The 23,489-nt window shown below is 44.0% G+C and overlaps 1 protein-coding gene across 1 annotated transcript; it reads right to left on the reverse strand.

The window, feature by feature from the left end:
* Nucleotides 1–1,843: 1,843 nt before the first annotated feature.
* LOC119513294 (acidic mammalian chitinase-like) lies at nucleotides 1,844–22,087 on the reverse strand. The gene is given in 12 exon segments (XM_037808363.1): nucleotides 1,844–1,938; nucleotides 2,580–2,718; nucleotides 2,834–2,953; nucleotides 3,478–3,663; nucleotides 14,348–14,471; nucleotides 14,651–14,696; nucleotides 14,699–14,774; nucleotides 14,994–15,159; nucleotides 15,279–15,335; nucleotides 15,900–15,951; nucleotides 15,954–16,100; nucleotides 22,054–22,087. Coding segments are annotated over 12 exon segments (1,242 nt in total).
* Between the last annotated feature and the right edge of the window lie 1,402 nt (nucleotides 22,088–23,489).

A 23,489-nucleotide genomic window follows, 5' to 3' on the forward strand; every position in this document is an offset into this window, starting at 1 on the left:
ATCAGAAACAGTGTATTAAAATTACTCTTATCAAGGTCACTGATGACTTATGTGTTGCTAAATCTAATGGTCAGTCTTCAGCCTCATCTTACTTGACTTATCAGCAGTATTTGACACAGTTGATCACTTTCTCCTCTTTGAAACCTTTCTTTCCTTGGCTCTGAGGACCCTAGGCTCTCTTGATTTGCCTTCTATTCACTCATCTCCAAAGAGGTTTTCATTACTTCTTCTTCTCCTCAACTTCTGAGTATTGGAATGCCCAGGGCTCAGCCCTTGGACTCTTTTTTTCCCCCCTTTCTATATATACTCCCTCATGATCTCATCCAGTCTTTTGGCTTTAAATACAAACCATATATAACAACTATCTCCAAAAATTTTATGTCCAACTTCCTACTCAACATCTCCAGTTAGAAATCCAATAGATAACTTAAAATCAACATGTTCAAAACTGAAATCCTGAACTTTGTCCCAAACTCACTCTATCTATGACCGTTAAATTAATGACAACTCTTTATTTTCAACTTCTTAGGCCAAAACTTTAGAATTATCCTTGACTTTTCTTGGTTCTTCTTCATGCTTCACATACTATCCATAAAGAAATCCTACTAGCTTAAGATTCTCTTTAAAATATAGCCTAAATTCAATCACTTCTAACAACCTCTATTGCTACCGTCGTCTTTTTCCTGGACCACTGTAATAACCTCCTAACTGAATTCTGAACAAACCAGCCACACTTATCATTTTAAAATAGAAGTCAAATCAAATTACTCATCCACTTGAAAACCTTCAAAGTCTCCTTATTCCTGACAAGTAAAAGCTAAAGTCCTTATAATTCCCTACAAGGCCCTAAATCAGGAATCAACAAACTATGGCCTATGGGCCAAACCCAACCCACCGTTTGTTTTTGTACAGCCTATGAGCTAAGACTGGTTTTCACATTTTTAAACAGGTGAGAAATATCAAAAGAAGAACAACATTTTGTGTCATGTGAAATTATACGAACATCAAGTTTCAGAGTCAAAGTTTTATTGGAAAGCAGCCATGCTTATTTGTTTACTTATTGTTTCTGGCTGCTTTCATACTAAATGACAGGGTTGAATAATCATGATAGAGGCTTCATGGTTTATAACGCATAACATATTTACTCTCTGGACCTTTACAAAAAATGTTTGCTAACCCCTGCCCTGAACAATCTGTCCCTTGAGAATTACATGTCGTGTAACTGCCCCCACCACTACTCTGCTCTTGCTTCCTTTTCTCTAACCATACTGGCTTCCTTGCTATTTGTCTAACATGCCAGGATTTCTCTTTCCTCATGTCCTTTGCACTGATATTTCACTCTGCCAGTAACACTGTTCTCCAGATATCTACATAGCTGACATCTTCACTTTCTTTATGTATTTGCTCTTGTAATTTACAGGGTCTAGTGCAAAATGATAATGCAGGGCCCAGTGTCCCCCTGATAAAGTTATTACAAATTCCAAGATGTCAACAGCAGAGCATTTAACCAAGTGCCAATGTTACATCCTGTGAAACTTGTCCTGCTCACATGTCCTCTTATCAATGGCTTACCTTGACTTCCCCATTAAAAACTACAACTCCTTTGCTGGCAACCCCCAGGCCTCCTTAACACTTTTCAACTTTCAACATGATTTATGTATTTATTGTATTTATTATTTAGTATCTGTCTCCTCCTATTAAAATGTAAACTCCATGTGGGCAGACATCTTTCTCTGTTTCCTTAACTGCTGTGTCCAAATTTATAGAATAGGGCCTGGAATATAATAGGTGCTTAATAAATATTTTTAAATTTGTTTGGGGAAGCCAATTCCACTTAATGGTGTTAAATTATGATACTAATGAAAGTCAGATTGGCAGATAGTAAATTACAAAATTGTCGTTGAGAATGACAGAAAGGCTGGGCTGGAGATTTACAACCTGAAAGGAAAGAAACCAAATCCTGAGCCTCCTTGCTTTTAGTGAGTGATGCCTGAGGTATGAGAACAAATATCCTGACATCATTCATGGCTCCTCCCTCCATGTCTCTATGTATTTGTCTCCTGATCTGGCTTGCCCTTCCTTTTCTCTCCTCTTGGCTTATCCACTACAACCTCATCCTTCAAGGTTCAGCTCATTTTCTTCCCTCTTTCCGAGATCACTACAAAGCTTTGAGACTTCTCGTTGCCATGAATGCTCAAGAAATTTTCTTTCTCTCTTTTGGCTCTGAATCACATACCAATATGATATCTTCTGTGTTATGTTCCATGCTATCAATCTTGTCTTTCTAACTAGATTGTGAACTTGTATAGAGTAGCGATTGGGACATATGTTTAGGATCCTCTATGGCCCAACTAGTGCTGTGAACATAATAGATGTTCAAAAATTCCTTGTGAAATGAATGAATGGATCAAGGAATGGTGAAGAGACTGTTTGTAATCCTACCATTAATGAATCACTATCAAATGTGAATGGAGCGATAGTTACAAAATCACTTATACAATGGCTTCTTGACTTTCAAGGATATTTTGAAGTTTCTCTCAAGTCTGAGGCTTAGGATTCCTTCTCTTTGCCTAACTCACTTGCACTCTGCAGGCCCAGGGCATCCTTCAGGGTGGTGATCAGAGGGTATTTGCCCTGGTTGCTAAAGGTGCCCGTGAAGTCATCTAGGTCAATGGCCCAGACCATGGCACCCCCAAAGTTATTCTTCAGCCAATCAGCCTGTAGTAATCAGAAATAAATTCAATTAAGTCCAGATATCAGGGCCAACCTGAAGTTCAGAGCTACAAATGGGAACAGACTCACAGGCAACAACAGCCCACAAAATAAAGTCTACCTTGATTTTGAAGCTCTTGGTGTTGTCATATCCAAGCCACTCATTGCCTTTGTAAGCATAGGGAACATCCTCAGCAGCTTCCCACACCTCAGTAGCTCCACTCTTCAGGAAGGTACAAATCTGAGAGGATATACAGATGAGGTCAACATGTGGGCAAAGTGTCCATGAGGCAGGGGAGAAAGGGCATAGGGAAGAGGAAGTAGAGAAGCGACACATGAAAACTACTTAAAAAAGAAGGCCTAGCACACTCTCAGCCTAGTTCTTGGTTCATTTGGGATTTTGATTTGTTGTTCCATTTGGATCATTTCTTTTCAATGTGGGAGAAGGTCTGAAATCAAGAAATGCCCTGGCTGTCAGAATTCTCTATGGATTGATATACTCTCATGAAGATATCCTACTTTCCCTCTCTCTATAGATTTGGAATCCAGCCTAAAAAGGCCCTAGTTAGGTTCCAACTCAAGTAGTGCAATGCGAGTGCACATCTTGTCTCCCTTCCAAAATAGCCATGAACATTCACTTTCAGCCCCAACTGCTCACTAAATGAGCAAGTAAGTGTTGAATAGATGCAATCCATTACATTATTAAATGCATGGATCAAGAGAAAATCACCTTTTCCCCTCTCTCTAAGATTTCCAGGTGCATACCTCATAGTAGGCCCAGAAACCAGACTGCCTGGTGTAGGGACCAGAAGGACCAGGCCCAGTGGTAGGGGCACCAATTCCATGGTTGGTAGGATTGCTCAGGAGGAAGGTGTGTCCATAGGCTGGGAATCCAACAATGAGCTTCTCAGCTGGGGCTCCATTGTCCTTCCAGTAGTTCATGACGTATTCCTGCAATGAGAGATGGTTAGCTACAGACTTCATCCAACTTATGGCCCAATAATTAATTATTAGCTAAGCTCTTTTGTTGTGGTTGTGCCTGTTGTACAAAGTGCTTGCAATGCATTTTTTTTTTTTTTTTAACATTTTACACTTTTATTGTTAGTTGAAATAGAGCAGCATGAACATTCTGAATGCTCTGAGGGAAATTTTGGACAAGTTTTAAACCTGTAAAGCTGTGGGATATTAATAAAAATTTTCATTTTTCCATTGATTTGAATTAAGTAAAATATCAGAGTAGGGCTGGAACACAGTAATCCTAAATATGTTTCATGTCTTTGTGTTTCCATATCTCATACAAACCTATCAATCCCCAGAAACTTTATAAAAATTCAAAAAAGTTATAACAACATTAATGTTATAATTGTTTTACTTATCTGTCAATGACTGATCCCAACTAGGATTTAAAGATGAAAATCTATTCAAGATGCTTTTTAGCTTTAAATATTTTTGTTGTAAATTTGCATATTCATTCTAGTAGTACATTCAAATGTCATGTATTAAAGGTAATGAGAACCCAGGAACAGCAAGGTTCTTCTTAGATCTTATATGATATATTGACAGGATATGCATAAATTTTGAAACTTGGATCACGGCCAAAGTCTGTTAACATTTGTTTGGGGAAGCCAATTCCACTTAATGGTGTTAAATTATGATACTAATGAAAGTCAGATTGGCAGATAGTAAATTACAAAATGGTCATTGAGAATGACAGAAAATAAGTGGTTCATTCTTTTTTTTTTTTAATCTTCATTTTATTGAGATATATTCACATACCACGCAGTCATACAAAACAAATCGTACTTTCGATTGTTTACAGTACCATTACATAGTTGTACATTCATCACCTAAATCAATCCCTGACACCTTCATTAGCACACACACAAAAATAACAAGAATAATAATTACAGTGAAAAAGAGCAATTGAAGTAAAAAAGAACACTGGGTACCTTTGTCTGTTTGTTTCCTTCCCCTATTTTTCTACTCATCCATCCATAAACTAGACAAAGTGGAGTGTGATCCTTATGGCTTTCCCAATCCCATTGTCACCCTCATAAGCTACATTTATATACAACTGTCTTCGAGATTCATGGGTTCTGGGCTGTATCCACCACCAGCTACCCCAATTCTTTGGAACCTAAAAAGGGTTGTCTAAAGTGTGCTTAAGAGTGCCCACCAGAGTGACCTCTCGGCTCCTTTTGGAATCTCTCTGCCGCTGAAGCTTATTTCATTTCCTTTCACATCCCCCTTTTGGTCAAGAAGATGTTGTCCGTCCCACGATGCCAGGTCTACATTCCTCCCCGGGAGTCATATTCCACGTTGCCAGGGAGATTCACTCCCCTGGGTGTCTGATCCCACGTAGGGGGGAGGGCAGTGATTTCACCTTTCAAGTTGGCTCAGCCAGAGAGAGAGGGCCACATCTGAGCAACAAAGAGGCATTCGGGAGGAGGCTCTTAGGCACAACCATAGGGAGGCCTAGCCTCTCCTTTGCAGCAATCATCTTCCCAAGGGTAAAACTTATGGTAGAGGGCTCAACCCATCAAACCACCAGTCCCCTATGTCTGTGGTCATGTTAGCAACCATCGAGGTGGGGTAGGCCAATACCCCTGCATTCTCCACAGGCTCCTCAAGGGGGCACTACATCTTTTTTTTTCCTTGTTTTTCTTTTTTTTTTTTTTTTTAACTTTCCCTTCTTTTTTTTTTTTTTTTTTTTTTAATTAACTTTTTTTTTTTTTTTTTTTTTTAATGGTTCATATCAGATTTATTTCCCATCCCATCCCAGAAACTTAGGCAAAACCACAAATTTATATACTATGAAGTATAATAGCTAATCTGTGCTACTATCGAACATTTGGATATGAGTTCCTTTCTTGGGATGAATCAGTACTGTGGTTCCTCTCCTGTTATAGACAACCTTTGGCCATTCTGTTTCCGACCTTCTGTAGATCCACAGGATGAGCAAGAACGGATCGAGGAAAGGCTGGCTTATATTGCTGATCACCTTGGCTTCAGCTGGACAGGTAAAATGAGTGTGACTTGTTTTTCCAAGAAAACCTGCTTGGTTTGAATGATATCGTTGCATCAGCCCAGTGTCGTAACAATGAAAACCCCACTTTTTCCCTTTCCTTGGAGAAGACCACATGAAATAGTGAAAAGAACAATATACTAGAAACTAGAAAATCCTGGTTCTGCATTAACTACTCATGTGACCTAGAAAAGTCCTTTTTTTTTTTTTTTTTTTTTTTTAAACAATAAATATTTAATAATATGGTAAATGCAATAAGCTCAGTGGTTAAGTACAAGTGTTTTGGTCCATCAACATGGTTTACCTATTCTTATTTTTTTTTTTTTTTTTTTTTTTTAAATCATCATTTTATTGAGATATATTCACATACCACGCAGTCATACAAAACAAATTGTACTTTCGATTGTTTACAGTACCATTACATAGTTGTACATTCATCACCTAAATCAATCCCTGACACCTTCATTAGCACACACACAAAAATAACAAGAATAATAATTAGAGTGAAAAAGAGCAATTGAAGTAAAAAAGAACACTGGGTACCTTTGTCTGTTTGTTTCCTTCCCCTACTTTTCTACACATCCATCCATAAACTAGACAAAGTGGTGTTTGGTCCTTATGGCTTTCCCAATCCCATTGTCACCCCTCATAAGCTACATTTTTATACAACTGTCTTCGAGATTCATGGGTTCTGGGTTGTAGTTTGATAGTTTCAGGTACCCACCACCAGCTACCCCAATTCTTTAGAACCTAAAAAGGGTTGTCTAAAGTGTGCATAAGAGTGCCCACCAGAGTGACCTCTCGGCTCCTTTTGGAATCTCTCTGCCACTGAAGCTTATTTCATTTCCTTTCACATCCCCCTTTTGGTCAAGAAGATGTTCTCCGTCCCACGGTGCCAGGTCTACATTCCTCCCTGGGAGTCATATTCCACGTTGCCAGGGAGATTCACTTCCCTGGGTGTCTGATCCCACGTAGGGGGGAGGGCAGTGATTTCACCTTTCAAGTTGGCTTAGCCAGAGAGAGAGGGCCACATCTGAGCAACAAAGAGGCATTCAGGAGGAGACTCTTAGGCACAAATACAGGGAGGCCTAGCCTCTCCTTTGCAGCAACCGTCTTCCCAAGGGTAAAACTTATGGTAGAGGGCTCAACCCGTCAAACCACCAGTCCCCTATGTCTGTGGTCATGTTAGCAACCATGGAGGTGGGGTAGGCGAATACCCCTGCATTCTCCACAGGCTCCTCAAGGGGGCACTACATCTTTTTTTTTTTTTTTCCCCTTGTTTGTTATTTTTTTTTTTTTTTTTTTTTTTTTTTAACTTTCCCTTCTTTTTTCAAATCACCTGTATGAAAAAAAAAGTTAAAAAGAAAACAAACATACAATAAAAGAACATTTCAAAGAGACCATAACAAGGGAGTAAGAAAAAGACAACTAACCTAAGATAACTGCTTAACTTCCAACATGTTCCTACTTTACCCCAAGAAAGTTACATAATATAGCAACATTTCTGTGAACTTGTTCCTACTATATCCATCAGAAATTAACACACCATAGTCCTTCCTGGGCATCCCCAGAATGTTAAATAGCTTATCTCTTCTTCTTGGATTATTGTTCCCCCTTCCTTAATTGCTCTCTATTGCTAGTTCCCCTACATTCTACATTATAAACCATTTGTTTTACATTTTTCAAAGTTCACATTAGTGGTAGCATAAAATATTTCTCTTTTTGTGCCTGGCTTATTTCACTCAGCATTATGTCTTCAAGGTTCATCCATGTTGTCATATGTTTCATGAGATCGTTCTTTCTTACTGCCGCGTAGTATTCCATCGTGTGTATATACCACATTTTATTTATCCACTCATCTGTTGAAGGACATTTGGGTTGTTTCCATCTCTTGGCAATTGTGAATAATGCTGCTATGAACATTGGCGTGCAGATATCTGTTCGTGTCACAGCTTTCCGACCTTCCGGGTATATACTGAGAAGTGCAATCGCTGGATTGAATGGTAACTCTATATCTAGTTTTCTAAGGAACTGCCAGACTGACTTCCAGAGTGGCTGAACCATTATACAGTCCCACCAACAATGAATAAGAGTTCCAATTTCTCCACATCCCCTCTAGCATTTGTAGTCTCCTGTTTGTTTAATGGCAGCCATTCTAACCGGTGTTAGATGGTATCTCATTGTGGTCTTAATTTGCATCTCTCTAATAGCTAGTGAAGCTGAACATTTTTTCATGTGTTTCTTGGCCATTTGTATTTCCTCTTCAGAGAACTGTCTTTTCATATCTTTTGCCCATTTTATAATTGGGCTGTGTGTACTATTGTCATTGAGTTGTAGGATTTCTTTATATATGCAAGATATCAGTCTTTTGTCAGATACATGGTTTCCAAAAATTTTTTCCCATTGAGTTGGCTGCCTCTTTACCTTTTTGAGAAATTCCTTTGAGGTGCAGAAACTTCTAAGCTTGAGGAGTTCCCATTTATCTATTTTCTCTTTTGTTGCTTGTGCTTTGGGTGTAAAGTCTAGGAAGTGGCCGCCTAATACAAGGTCTTGAAGATGTTTTCCTACATTATCTTCTAGGAGTTTTATGGTACTTTCTTTTATATTGAGATATTTGGTCCATTTTGAGTTAATTTTTGTGTAGGGGGTGAGGTAGGGGTCCTCTTTCATTCTTTTGGATATGGATATCCAACTCTCCCAGCCCCATTTGTTGAAAAGACCATTATGACCCAGTTCAGTGACTTTGGGGGCCTTATCAAAGATCAGTCGGCCATAGATCTGAGGGTCTATCTCTGAATTCTCAATTCGATTCCATTGATCTATATGTCTATCTTTGTGCCAGTACCATGCTGTTTTGGCAAGTGTGGCTTTATAATAAGCTTCAAAGTCAGGGAGTGTAAGTCCTCCCACTTCGTTTTTCTTTTTTAGAGTGTCTTTAGCAATTCGAGGCATCTTCCCTTTCCAAATAAATTTGATAACTAGCTTTTCCAAGTCTGCAAAGTAGGTTGTTGGAATTTTGATTGGGATTGCATTGAATCTGTAGATGAGTTTGGGTAGAATTGACATCTTAATGACATTTAGCCTTCCTATCCATGAACATGGAATATTTTTCCATCTTTTAAGGTCCCCTTCTATTTCTTTTAGAAGAGTTATGTAGTTTTCTTTGTATAGGTCTTTTCCATCTTTTGTTAAGTTTATTCCTAGGTACTTGATTTTTTTAGTTGCTATTGAAAATGGTATCTTTTTCTTGAGTGTCTCTTCAGTTTGTTCATTTCTAGCATATAGAAACATTACTGACTTATGTGCATTAACCTTGTATCCCGCTACATTGCTAAATTTGTTTATTAGCTCTAGTAGCTGTAACGTCGATTTCTCAGGGTTTTCTAGATATAAGATCATATCATCTGCAAACAATGACAGTTTTACTTCTTCTTTTCCAATTTGGATGCCTTTTATTTCTTTGTCTTGCCGGATTGCCCTGGCTAGCACTTCCAGCACAATGTTGAATAACAGTGGTGACAGTGGGCATCCTTGTCTTGTTCCTGATCTTAGAGGGAAGGCTTTCAGTCTCTCACCATTGAGTACTATGCTGGCTGTGGGTTTTTCATATATGCTCTTTATCATGTTGAGGAAGTTTCCTTCAATTCCTACCTTCTGAAGTGCTTTTATCAAAAACCGATGTTGGATTTTGTCAAATGCTTTTTCAGCATCTATTGAGATGATCAATTGATTTTTCCCTTTTGACTTGTTAATGTGTTGTAATACATTGATTGATTTTCTTATGTTGAACCATCCTTGCATGCCTGGAATGAACCCCACTTGGTCATGGTGTATGATTTTTTTTTAATGTGACTTTGGATTCGATTTGCAAGTATTTTGTTGAGGATTTTTGCATCTATATTCATTAGGGAGATTGGCCGGTAGTTTTCCTTTTTTGTAACATCTTTGCCTGGTTTTGGTATTAGATTGATGTTAGCTTCATAAAATGAGTTAGGTAGTGTTCTGTTTTCTTCAATGTTTTGAAAGAGTTTGAGTAAGATTGGTATCAGTTCTTTCTGGAAAGTTTGGTAGAATTCCCCTGTGAAGCCATCTGGCCCTGGGCATTTATTTGTGGGAAGATTTTTGATGATTGATTGGATCTCTTTGCTTGTGATGGGTTGGTTGAGGTCTTCTATTTCTTCTCTGGTCAGTCTAGGTTGTTCATATGTTTCCAGGAAATTGTCCATTTCTTCTACATTATCCAGTTTGTTGCCATACAGTTGTTCATAATATCCTCTTATAATTTTGTTAATTTCTTCAGGATCTGCAGTTATGTCACCTTTTTCATTCCTAATTTGTTTATATGGGTCTTCTCTCTTTTTGATTTTGTCAGTCTAGCTAGGGGCTTGTCAATCTTGTTGATCTTCTCAAAGAACCAACTTTTGGTGATATTTATCCTCTCTATTATTTTTTTGTTCTCTCTGTCATTTATTTCTGCTTTAATCCTTGTTATTTCTTTTCTTGTACTTGGTTTAGGATTGGTTTGCTGTTCATTTTCTCGCTTGTTCAGTTGATCCATTAGTTCTTTGATTTTGGCTCTTTCTTCCTTTTTAATATATGTGTTTAGTGCTATAAATTTCCCCCTCAGCACTGCTTTTGCTGCATCCAATAGGTTTTGGTATGTTGTGTTCTCATTTTCATTTGTCTCTATATATTTAGCAATTTCTCTTGCTATTTCTTTTTTAACCCACTGATTGTTTAGGAGTGTGTTTTTTAACCTCCAGGTATTTGTGAATTTTCTAAGTCTCTGAAGGTTATTGACTTCTAATTGTATTCCATTGTGGTCAGAGAATGTGCTTTGAATAATTTCAATCTTTTTAAATTTATTGAGGCTTGTTTTATGTCCCAGCATATGATCTATTCTGGAGAAAGTTCCGTGAGCACTAGAAAAGTATGTGTATCCTGATGATTTGGGATGTAATGTCCTGTATATGTCTGTTAAATCTAATTCATTTATCAGATTGTTTAGGTTTTCAATTTCCTTATTGGTCTTCTGTCTGGTTGATCTATCTATAGGAGAGAGTGATGTGTTGAAGTCTCCCACAATTATTGTGGAGACATCAATTGCTTCCTTTAGTTTTGCCAGTGTTTCTCTCATGTATTTTGTGGCACCTTGATTGGGTGCATAGACATTTACGATTGTTATTTCTTCTTGCTGAATTACCCCTTTTATTAGTACGTAGTGGCCTTCTTTGTCTCTCAAAACATCCCTGCATTTGAAGTCTATTTTATCTGAGATTAATATTGCTACACCTGCTTTCTTTTGGCTGTAGCTTGCATGAAATATTTTTTTCCATCCTTTCACTTTCAGTTTCTTTGTGTCCCTGTGTCTAAGATGAGTCTCTTGTATGCAACATATTGATGGTTCATTTTTTTTTGATCCATTCTGCGAATCTATATCTTTTAATTGGGGAGTTTAATCCATTTACATTCAACGTTATAACTGTGAAGGCATTTCTTGAATCGGCCATCTTATCCTTTGGTTTATGTTTGCCATATTTTTCCCTCTCTCTATTAATATCCTTTATTGTACCCATACCAAATCTCTTTAGTACTGAACCTTTCTCCAAGTCTCTCTGTCCTGTCTTTGTTTCTCTGTCTGTAGGGCTTCCTTTAGTATCTCCAGTAGGGCAGGTCTCTTGTTAGCAAATTCTCTCAGCATTTGTTTGTCTGTGAAAAATTTAAGCTCTCCCTCAAATTTGAAGGAGAGCTTTGCTGGAGAAAGTATTCTTGGCTGGAAATTTTTCTCACTCAGAATTTTAAATATATCGTGCCACTGCCTTCTTGCCTCCATGGTGGCTGCTGAGTAGTCACTACTTAGTCTTATGCTGTTTCCTTTGTATGTGGTGAATTGCTTTTCTCTTGCTGCTTTCAGAACTTGCTCCTTCTCTTCTGTGTTTGACAGTGTGATCAGTATATGTTTTGGAGTGGGTTTATTTGGATTTATTCTATTTGGAGTTCACTGAGCATTTATGATTTGTGTATTTATGTTGTTTAGAAGATTTGGGAAGTTTTCCCCAACAATTTCTTTGAATACTCTTCCTAGACCTTTACCCTTTTCTTCCCCTTCTGGGACACCAATGAGTCTTATATTTGGACATTTCATATTATCTATCATATCCCTGCGGTCCATTTCGATTTTTTCAATTTTTTTCCCCATTCTTTCTTTTATGCTTTCATTTTCCATTCTGTCATCTTCGAGGTCACTGATTCGTTGTTCAACTTCCTCTAGTCTTGTACTATGAGTGTCCAGAATCTTTTTAATTTGGTCAACAGTTTCTTTAATTTCCATAAGATCATCCATTTTTTTATTTAGTCTTGCAATGTCTTCCTTATGCTCTTCTAGGGTCTTCTTGATTTCCTTTGTCTCCCGTACTATGGTCTCATTGTTCATCTTTAGTTCTTTGAGTAGCTGCTCTAGGTGCTGTGTCTCTTCTGATATTTTGATTTGGGTGCTTGGGCTTGGGTTATCCATATCGTCTGGTTTTTTCATATGCTTTATAATTTTCTGTTGTTTTTGGCCTCGTGGCATTTGCTGAACTTGATAGGGTTCTTTTAGGATTTGTAGACCAATTGAAGTCCTTATCTCTAGTTTATCAGATCTACAGCTTTGTGGAGTACACTTTCTCTAACTAACCAGCAGGTGGCATCCACGAGCCACCTGTTCTCCACAAGCCAGTTCTCCCCTGCTTAGCCTTTTTGGTGAGTGGGGGAGTGAGTCTTGTGGGGTCCAATTGGTGTACCAAGCTTGCGTGTGTAGTTGGTGTTGCCTGCCCTGTATATGGGGCGTGTTTCTGGGCAGTCAGGGAGGGGGGTGGCCCTAACAATCAAATCTCCCTGGTGATCCTAGAGTTTTAAAGCTGCTGCAATAGTCTAATCTTTCACTTCAGTCCTGCCACAGTTTGTCTCTGCTGCTGACCCACAAGTCCTTGGTATTGGCGTATGGCTCCTGAGACTTGCAAGTGGGCCCCTTTTCCAGGCTGTGCACCCCGGGTCCTCTGTTGAGGGATGACTGTGCTATGTCACAGGTGAGTGCCGTCCCCCCAGGGCTGCTGGGCTATGTAGGGAGGCTCCCAGTCTGCTGAAATGATGGCTGAATGGGCTTTATTAATTCACACTGCTCCACCTTCCCAACTCTGGGACAATCAGCTGAGGTTGCAGGGAAGGCTAATGTCCACGCCCAGTTTTGTGGTGTGTGCCTGTTATTTGAAGCATTTCCGTCACACTGGGTTGTGTGGGGCAGCTCTGGGCTATGGGGCTGGCGATGGGCAGGAGTGTTTCCTGTCCACCAGGATGATGGCTGTGAGTGGACACCCCCCTTTTCTTGGGAAGTTGTGGTGTTTAGTGAATTTTCTCAGCCACTGGATTATTGCCTTTTGTCTCAGAGCTCTCTTAGTTCTGCTCTTGACTTGACCTGCCCAAATTGCAAGTCTTTGAAGCTTTCTGCATTGGGCTTCTTAGAGTAATTGTTTTAGAAAAAGAAAAAAGGATTAAAAAAAAAAGAAAAGAAAAAAGAAAAAAAAAGGGCCCTCCTCAGAGATCTAATGGGTTATTGAAATGCTAAGAGACAAAGCAACCAGGGCCATTAAGAAAAGGTCCACAGGGCAGAGAGATCAGCTTTTCTTCAGGATTTGCATATGCGCCTCAGGGCCTGAGCTCTGCCCCTTCCCCTTTCTATGTTCACCAGAACTCCAAAAATCCTCCGCTTTTATTTTGGAGTTTTTCATGTTGTTTTTTTTCTATGCCTGTCTCCTCTCTGCTGGGCTGGCTGCTCTCAGATTCTCTGGTGTCTGGTCTCAGTCTATCTATGGTTGGAGTTTGGATCAGTAGAATGAGTTTCTGATAAGGGCTGCCACTGCAGTTCTCCCTTCTCCTTCCTGGAGCTGACAGCCCCTCCTCCCACGGGACTGAGCCTGGCAGGGAGGGGCGCGGGTCCCCTGGCCGCAAAAACTTACAGATTTCGCTGATCTCAGCAGTTCCACGTTTTCATGAGTGTTGTATGAAGTATGCCGAAAGTCAGATTGCTCTGTGGTGTCCAGTCCACGCAGTTCCTGGCTTTCTACCTGCTTTCCTGGAGGAGTAACTAAAACATACAGCTCACCAGTCCGCCATCTTGCCCCGCCCTTGCAATGCATTTTAAAGCATTATTGACATCCCTCTATTGAGGTAATAGGTCCTTATATCAACTAATTTCTTATAATAATATGACAATTTGAAGGCTTAAAATATAATCTTCCTACCAAAAATACATGATAGAAGGACTAAAATTTTTTTTGTCATGATTTTCCTGGTATGATCCATTGGTGAATAGCTAAAATTCTGCATGATATACATGTACTAGAGATTAGAATGGTAGAAAATAGCAAAGGCAAAAAGGGACTAGGAAATGGACAAATGTGGGAAAAGCATTTAATAATTTATTAAAATATGCTTAATAGTACCTTCTTTTCTTGCATTAAAAACAGAACACTACTTTTAAAAATTATTAAATTTATGATGTCTTTGTCTGTGAATCTCATGTGATTCACACCATCATCGCTGATCTGCATGTGAGTCTGGGCAGGGACTCACCACACTGAGGTAGGTGTTGCTGCCAGTATCACTGGGGTACTTGTAGAGGGGGCTGTTCTCTCCAGTGTAACCCTCCCAGGAGCCATAGAGGCCATAGGCCATGACATGGATGTAGTCCAGATACCTGAGTGGGGGTAAAGGATTTAAAATCATTTCTGATGTCATTTCCCACACCTATTCAGGCAAAAGATATTACTTTCAAAGCCTCCCAAATAAAGTCCAGAACAGCAAGACAGACCAGGGACAAGGGTACCCTGTGTAAATGATTTCTTCAGGAGTTTGTGGATAAGATGCACCACTCACTGGCACAGCTGGGGGATCTCATAGCCAGACTGGATGTTGGAGATGCAGCAGCAACTGCAGCGGTGACCATCAGCCTGGGCTTGTTGATCTGCTTGGCTTCCTGCTCAAAAGCTTCCCGCATTTCCTATAGGCAAGGAGGAGAAATCCCATGAATACTAACTCTAAGTTGACTTTCCTGACTACTCTGTGAATTAATTGAATCTTTTCCATCCTTCATTCTTCAGCATCCTCACCAGAATAGGGTCCCCAGGTCCTTCATCTTCAACTGAGATTGTAGGGATCAAGTTTTCACATGAGATTGGTTGTATGCTTTCCAGTTAAAATAATATGGTTATTAGCTCACCTGCACCAGCACAGTGAAGAGATGCTTGTCCTGAGAAGTGCTCCTCTGAGAGCCAGGATACTCCCAGTCAAGGTCCAGCCCATCAAACTCATACTGGTGCAGGAATTTGATGATGGAGGTAATGAAAGTCTGGCGGTTCTCAGGAGTGGAAACCACAGTGGTGAAACTGAGGGAGACCCAAAGAAGGCAGGGTGAGGCAGTGCCTCTGTGGTGAGGGTGTGCCTCAGTTGTCCCAATGCCTCGTAGTAAAATCAATCTAAGACGTCATATCAAAGAAGGATTTACGGAGCAGTTCCAAAGTTCCAGCAACCAATAGCCAGGAGAGTTTTCAGTTGATCATTTCTGAGGGAAAAGAAGCAAAGTGTCATATCAGAACAAATGGAAGGAAAAGGAAGCTATTTCAACATGAGCTCTTATGGTGAGTGAGAAGCCAGGATAAGTCTCATGCAGCCTCTTATACTGGTTCATCTTCATTCTCAATCTTATTTCCTAAATTTTGAGGGAGATGGAAGTAGATGACCTAAGGTTGATATGTTTCAGCTTCTTTACAATTCTAAGTACTCCCCTTGAGTGGAAGCGCTTGCCTAAGGAGATTGAGAGCTTCATCAACACCAGCTTTGGATTGCTTCTACGTGGCATATTGTTCAAATCTGAGCTCACAAGTGGTTGAACTTTTCTAAATTTCCCTTGGCAACTGAGCTGCATTTCAATCGACAACCACCTCCGATAAGCCAACCACTCCTCTTAATCATTACTGTCCTGCAAGTACAAAGAAAGCTCTGAATATATCTGCATGCAGCTTGTTGGCCTATTTGAAATTTCAACCCGGAGGCTGCTGTGGTAGGCTTTGTTCAAATTGTTCTTGGAGGTTAAAAGATTTTGAACCTCAGTGCTTTCTTTGCTTACTTGTTTTTCAGGCCATTGAAAGATTGGTAGAGAGTCACGTCATCCCATTCGGTGTGGTGATCTCATTGTTATGCATCCCAGCAAAGGCATAGATCAGGTGAGTACAGAGGCAGGGGTTGATGTTGTCAGGCTTGAAGCTTCCCACGCCTGGCTGGTACTGGGCCCAGGTGGTGAAGTAGCATGTCAGCTGGTAGGCAGAACCTGGTATCCAGAGCAAAAGAGTGAGAAACTATTACAGAGAAATCTCCCTGAGGAGGCAGATTGCCTAAGAAACCACAGATTTCCAAATAACTTTCCCATTAAATCTCAAAGGGAAGATCTGCATGAGACCCTTGTGCATTGCAGTAAACCCATAATTAGCAAGCAATTCGGGGCTGAAGATAATCTTTTAGAGATAGCTTTGGTCCTCCAACAGAGAATTAAAGAACCTTAGAAATCAGTGCCTTTAGCTGAAATACAATCTTTAAGTTGATGAACTCTGGCTCAGATATATTCTAACACCCTCTAGATGCCAGTAATAACAACTACTAATGCCTACTTAGCACTTGTTCTGTACCAACAGTACTCTGAGTAACTTACTTAGATTAACTCATTAACCTTCACTGCAATAATAGATTCTATTATTATTCCCATTTTACCCATTTGGCAACTGAGGCACAGAAAGGCTATGAGCCTATTTAGCACTGGTAGCTGTCTCCCTGAGTAATAATTCCACCTAGGAGAAAATGAAACATCCACTAGGAGCTAAGAGTCTTGGCTTCTGGTTTAGACTCTGTCATGAACTCCCTATATATAACCTACCTCTGCCTTAGTTAACTGGTCTATGAAATGTAATGGTAATGTGCGGTCGCAGTTGATTCGTCTGGGGGGGGGGTGGCGGCCGGTTGCTAAATCCTAGGCTCCCAGGATTGCTCGGAGGGTACCGGCGGCGGGGGCTCTTTCCCAGAGGCGAGGGCGAGGCGGGGGACTTGGCCAGGTCCCCGGCGGGGTGGCGTGCAAAGTATGGAGGGTGGCGAGAAAGGAACAGGCGGGACACGGTTCTTTTTAGGGTGAAGAAGCCAAGAGAGAGTTTATTAGGGGAGAGTACAAGCTTATATCGGGCGTTTAGAGGGCGGGGTAGCTGTAGAGGTTAAAGGCTTGGATTGGTTCTGAGAGGGCGCGGAGGTTGATTGAAAAGGGGCGAGAGTTGCTCCAGTAATGGTGTCTGGCAACAATGTATGCGCACTGGTGGTAATGGGAGTTGCACTGGCAACGGGGAGTGTCCGGGCAAGATAAGGGGGTGGGGAAAAGGCGGTTCCCTCCGGCAAGCCTCCCCTAACAGTGGTATTTTGGGTGAGGAAATGGGGCCTGCCTCCGGCCTCACTTTCCCAGGCCCGGGGGGCTGCGGAGGGCGCTGTCGCCCGTGCCCACCACCCTCCCCAGGGGCTGATCAGGTCCCCCAGCCCAGGCCCGCCAAGTTGAAGCACGTAATCAGTGTCCCGCATTTCCCCCTTCTTTTCTAATTAAAGGAAGAAGCTTACCGGAGAGGCCCGCTAAGGGATGAGGGAAGGGGGAGGCTGGGGAGGGGAAAAAGGGGTTGACGGTGGCTCAGCGAGGCTGGAGCTCGGCGTTGGTGTGGCGCCCGGGCACTCGACAGGGGCCTTGCTGCTTGCGGGATGGACGAGGGTGGGGGGTTTAAAGTTGGAGGTTCAGAGAAGCTGGAGCTCGAGGTTGGTGCGATGTTCAGGCGATCGAGAAGGGCCTCGCGGTCGGCGGGTTGACCGGTGGCAGTGAGGTCGCGGAGGGTTGGTTGTCATCTCGGAGTAGGGAGCGTCAGAGGTGGCGAGTCGCTGGTACTGGACTTGCACGAACGAGGAGAAAATAGCATCCGTTTGTTTCCTTACAAGCTGGACAATTCTGCGGATAATGCAGGGTCCTAAGGTGAGAGCTAGAATAATCATTAGTAGGGGGCCCGAGGAGAGGGAGGAGGTAAGGGAGGGAGGGGGGTAAAGATGTGGGGACCAATAGCTGGTGGCCTTCACGGTCTCTTTTGCGTTGTTCCAGTCCCTCTCGGAACTTTTTTAGGCTGTCTTCGGCGAGACCTGTGGAATTGGCATATACACAGCACTCTTCTCCTAGGGCGGCGCAAAGGCCTCCTTCTTTGAGGAGGAGAAGGTCGAGACCTCGGCGGTTTTGGAGCACTACCTCAGAGAGGGAATTGACAGAAATTTTTAAGATGGGAAATAGCGTCTTGTAGGTGACGAATGTCCTCGTCAACAGCCGCCCGGAGGTGAGTTAGGGTCGGAGCCTTGACTGGCTAATGCAGCGATTCCGGTGCCAGTGCCTGCAAGACCTAGGAGGGAGGCAATCGTGAGGACGGTGATGGGCTCTCGCTTTTGCAGTGGGGCAGAAGCTGCAGTTGTTTCCAGGCGGAGGAAGAAGTCTTCCTCGCTGTGGTATAGGACCCTAGGGATGAGGACAATTAGGAGGCAAGTTTCATTAGTTGTATTGAGGGTTTGCACTGTTAAGGCAGGGGGTAAGCCCTGTAGAGGAGCAGAGCCATTGGGAGGAGTTATGTAGGGATGGAAATTTTGCAGAGCTGCTGGGAGATGAGTAGTCGGCGCAAGCTGTGAGGTTGGGAGAGTTACTTGAGCTGAGGGCGGATGCACTTTCCTGTAAAGGAGAACTGAATGAAAGGTTAGGGGGAACGGCAGAGGTATTCCAATTGCATTCCGAGGGGCTGTCCTCTGTGTTTTCTGAAAAGGAGAGGTTGGAGGCAACTGGCTCATACAGGGGGGGAGGAAGTGGAGAGGCAAAGCCAACAAGAGGAGGGTAAATTGGGGTGGGAGGAATTCACTGAGGTGAAGGCCGCTTGGATAAGGCCGAGGAGGGGGAGAAGAGTAGCGAGAGGAGTAGCGAGAGGGGGGTAGAGGAGGTCGGGGTGGTGGGGTTGGCGATGCTTGTTTGCAGCCGAGGTACGTTTTCGGGTTGCTGCTTGTACTCGAGGTGCGGCTGGGGGGCTGTGGAAAAAGGGGGTTAATGACTTTATTGGGACCAATGGCAGAGGGGTTTTTTTGTACAGCCTCCTTTTTTACAAGAATAAGGGAAACCTGGGTCGACTCCTTTCAAATAAATTCTGAAGCCCCAGGTTCGGACCGAGTAACCAGGAGGGATCAGTAGGGAGCTGCAACACTGAGATTTAAATGTGAGCAGGTACCTGTAGGTGCAATGTGGTGATGGCCTCCATAGATACCCCAGTAATGGGTTCTTTCAGGTGGTTTGCAGTTAAAGGGGGCCCATTTTAGAGTTAGGTAATGATCAGTGGCGTAAGTCTCCCACTGAGTGGCTAATGTTTTCACATCCCCAATATGCACAGTAGTACTGGTTGGGGGAATTGCAGTACTGTTTTCCAGGATTTGAGGATGGGCACATATAAATATGGGCTTGATTCCAACCAGTGGGGGCGTACGGAGGAGTGGGAAATAGATCAGTTGCGTTGACAAGAAAGGAAGGTCGCCCTGCCGTAACTTGGGTTTGTATAAACTGTGGAATCTTCCCACCGTGCCAAGGTCCATTTCCAAGGCTGGTGAGGGGAGTGGGGCTGGTAGACAGCCTGGGTAGAAGAGGCGAGAGCCAGCATGATCGTTAGAAGGGAAGCAATGCTCGGGTGGGGGTTACGGAGGTGTAGGGGGCTGGCTTTTGCCCGTCTATAGAGGCGTATATTCTCTCTGATTTCTTGTTTCTCTGGGTTTCACTCGGACTGGGTACCAGGCTCAGGTGTACTGTTGTCATCTGGTGCGTTAGGTCTGCGGAGACGGCGGCGTTCTCGTCTCGTTCAGACGCGTGGTTGCTGGTGGCGGGTCGGATTGCTCTTCCTGGGATCCAGATTGGCTGTGCTGCATCATCTGGAAAAACACAAGCAAACCCGCGCCCTGGGCGAGGAGTGGGGAGGGACCCTTCCAGCTTATTCTCTGGGTCCTTCCAGTAGACAATCGGGGCCTGGGTGGGCCTAACGAGGGCCCCCAATGTTTATGTAGGGGCGAAAGTCCTTCTTTATTGAGTGTGAGTAGATTAAGGTGAATGAGGGCTGCTATGATAAGGTCCCCTGGAGTTGCCTGGGGAGCATTGCCCCTATCTTTTTCAATTTGTGTTTTTAAGCGGCGATGGACTGCTTCCACAATGGCTTGTCCCTGGGATTATAAGGGGATGCCGAAATGATGGGTGATGTTATATAACTGAAGAAAGGCCGCAAAGGAGGCAGCTGCGATAGGCAGGCCCATTGTCCGTTTTTATGTCCCAGGGGACTCCCATGAAGAGAATTCCCTGTCTTAGGGCCTTGATACAGTGTTTGGCCATTTTCCCCGGCGAGGGGGACTGCATAACACATGGCTGAGAAGGTGTCAATCATTACATGTACATACTTGAGGCGCCCAAAGGACGGTACATGAGTTTACATCCATTGCCATCTAGAATTGGGTTTTAGGCCTCGTGGGTTGACTCCCTGAGGTTGCAGGGGGCCAAGCGGCGCAAAGGGCGCACAAGTTGCACAATTGCGGACAAGATGTTTACAGGTAATCTAGGGGGAGGCCACATAAATGATGCAATGACGTAGCCGAAAAGTGAAACCTGGAATGCAATAAACTTGGCCTGGTTAACAGCGTCCCCCGGAGGGGCCGCTGTGTGGGTCAGCATAGCTTGGATATTTTGAGCTGAGACCGCCTTGGTCTACTATACTGTTGCCATTAGCCAAGGGCCCCGGAAGGCCTGAGTGACTACGAAATGTGGCTAACGAACCAAGGATCCTGTCTATGCTCTAAGATGCTTCTGAGGTCAGAAAGTGCTTTATCGATAGCCGAGTTCCCGGGGAAAAAGGTGGAAAATGCGAGGACTCGGCAGACCTGATACGTGTAGAGGCTGTCAGTGAAAATGTTTACTGGGTGGCTGCAGTGGGCGTTTAGCGCGTATGACACTGCCAAGAATTTCCCCCACTTGGACTGAATGAAGGTTAGACATAACTGAATAGGCGGGGTTCTGGATGGTCCTGCGAATAAGAGAGGAAGCGAAGGGTTTTGGAGGCGTCAGTAAAGACGGGTAGTGGCACCGGGATGGGTGCAGAGGAGGGGAAAGGATGGAAGGGGCTGCGGAAGGGAGCTTGGCGTAGTCCCTGTAACAGCCGATGGCTAGGATAGTGGCAGCTGAATTCCCCAATGAAATCCTTCTAAAAGGATTTGCATGTCCGGGTTGTCACGTATAAGCAGGCGGGTTTGGCCTGCGTCTAGGGGCCAAAACAATTTTTTCTGGCGCTCTCCGAATACATGAACAGCCAGGGTGACTAGATCTGAAGCTAGGCTGATCCAGAGCCGCACCGCGGGGCAAATTTTTCTAAGCCGGCTTTTAGCAGGGTGCACCCAAAGGTAGAGGGCCTTCCTGCCACAGGCAGCCCATGGGTGTGGCCGGGCGTAGGAAGGATGAGTGCTATAAGATTGCCCTCTTTAGTGCTGAAACCTGTTGAGACAAGCAGGCGGCGAGTGCCTTGTTTAATTGCGGCAATGGCTTCCTTTGCCTCCTGGGTGAGCTTAATGCGCCGGGAGAATTGCTAGCGGCGGGGCTTCAGGGACACTCAGCAGCATAAAGAGTGGTTGGAGCTGCGCGGTGGTGATCGGCCAACGCAGAGCGGAGCCAATTGATCTGACCGCAGAGCTGTTGAAGCTCAGTGATAGTGACCCGATCCGGTATGTCCAGCTGGGGAGCAGACGGGGCAATGGTTCTATTAATACTAAACCCTAAGAAGGCTAATGGTGGCACAATTTGAACTTTATCAGGGCTGAACCGTAAGGCCGAGGTCAGCTAAATTAGTGGTGAGGTCTTTGAGGATTAGAGGAAGTGCCTCGGCGTCCTCAGAGGCCACCAAGATGTCATCCATGTAATGGATGAGCATGGCCTGCTTTCGCAGGGGGGCCACTGCGTGATTAACATACATTTGGCAGATGGCCGGACTGTTACGCATCCCTTGAGGGAGGACTTTCCATTGGTTACCTGCTAGCCGCGCCCGCGTGATTGGGGACGGGGACTGTAAAGGCAAAGCGCGGGCGGTCTCGCTCTATGTAGTCGGGATGGAAAAGAAACAGTCTTTGAATGTCAATGGTGGCTACATGATAGTGGGCTGGATGGCTACCGGGATGGGGGGAGGCCAGGCTCGGGGAACCCATCGGAAGAATATGCTTATTGATTTCCCGCAGATCATTGAGGAGCCTAAAATTTCCTGTGGCTTTTTTTGAATAACAAACACTGGCGAATTATAGGGACTAGTAGAAGGCTCTATGTGGCCAGCGTCCAATTGTTATTGGACAAGGATTTGGAGTGTCACCTAATTTATGCGTGGGAAGGGGCCAGTGCTCCACCCATATAGGTTCCTCAGTATCCCACTGCAGAGGAACGGGCGCTGGAGGTTTTTAAACGAGCAGTGGCGCACATTATTGGGGGGGGCTGCGTGGTAAGCACTGCCCAGAGGCGGCGAGGATGTCACGGCCCCATAAAATTTGGTCTATGGTGTGTAGAAATAACGGGCGGAAGGTGCCTGAGTGGCCCTCTTCATCCTCCCACTTAATGGGCCCTATGGCCTGAAGAGAGGTGGGTAGGTACCAGTGGCTCCCACTACCGAGGGAGCCATCGAGAACCATGCACATGGTGGCATACTGAGCGGGCATGCAAGATACCTCTGCCCCTGAATCGAGCGTGCCCGTGTACCATTGCCCCTCTATTCTTACCTTACGAGTAGGGCTTTTCTGGGAGTGATAGGGACTGTCCAGAGAAGCGTTTTACTGCAGTGAAGTGATTAGTTTTATTAGAACCTGGCCGGCACGCTGCCTCTTAGGGCGGGGGCTGAGGCTTGCCCCGCTTGGAGTTTAAAGCTTGCTCAGTGCCTTGGCGCTGACTGCCGTCAGGGCACCAGGGATAGCAGAGGTTTTTTAAGCTATCCTTGCTAAGATATCTGGGGCTGCTCTTGCAATCGCGCACGCCAGTGATAGCCACGCTGGCAGCGTGGGCAGGGAGTGGGAGGGGGGCGCCCATTGCGCTGCCTGAAAGGGCAGGCGGTTGACTTCTGCATTGGGGCACTCCCGGGCAAAATGACTTCCTCTGCCCGCACTTAAAGCAACCATGTGGTGGCGGCTAAGGCGGCAGTGACAGCGCCAGAGACAGCCTGGGCTAGGGACGCGGCAGCTGGGTCAAAGGCGCTGCAGGCGAGAACACCAGTCATCTAGACTTTTTCTTTCCCGCAAGGGGAGAAATGGCTTGCCTTACAGGGGGGTTTAGCCCCTTCTAGAATGAGTTCTCGGGTGAGAGCTAGCTGGGCTTGGGGGTTGCTAAACTTTCTAGCGCAGGTTTCTTCGACCCTGGGATACGAAGGTGGCGAAAGGTTCGTTTTGGCTCCTGGAGGAGCTTGGTAAAGTTGTCAGGTCGACGGGCAGAGCAGTTGGCAAACGCGCGTAAGGCGATGCCTCTGAGGATAGTCCAGAAGGTGGCAGGGACATTAATATAAGCAGACGCATTTATAGAAACGCTCCCGTGCCTAAATAGGCTTTCGGGGGGAATGATAGACCTCCAGTGGCT

The sequence above is a fragment of the Choloepus didactylus genome, chromosome 2 (assembly GCF_015220235.1).
Source record: "Choloepus didactylus isolate mChoDid1 chromosome 2, mChoDid1.pri, whole genome shotgun sequence".
NCBI classification, from domain to species: Eukaryota; Metazoa; Chordata; class Mammalia; order Pilosa; family Megalonychidae; genus Choloepus; species Choloepus didactylus.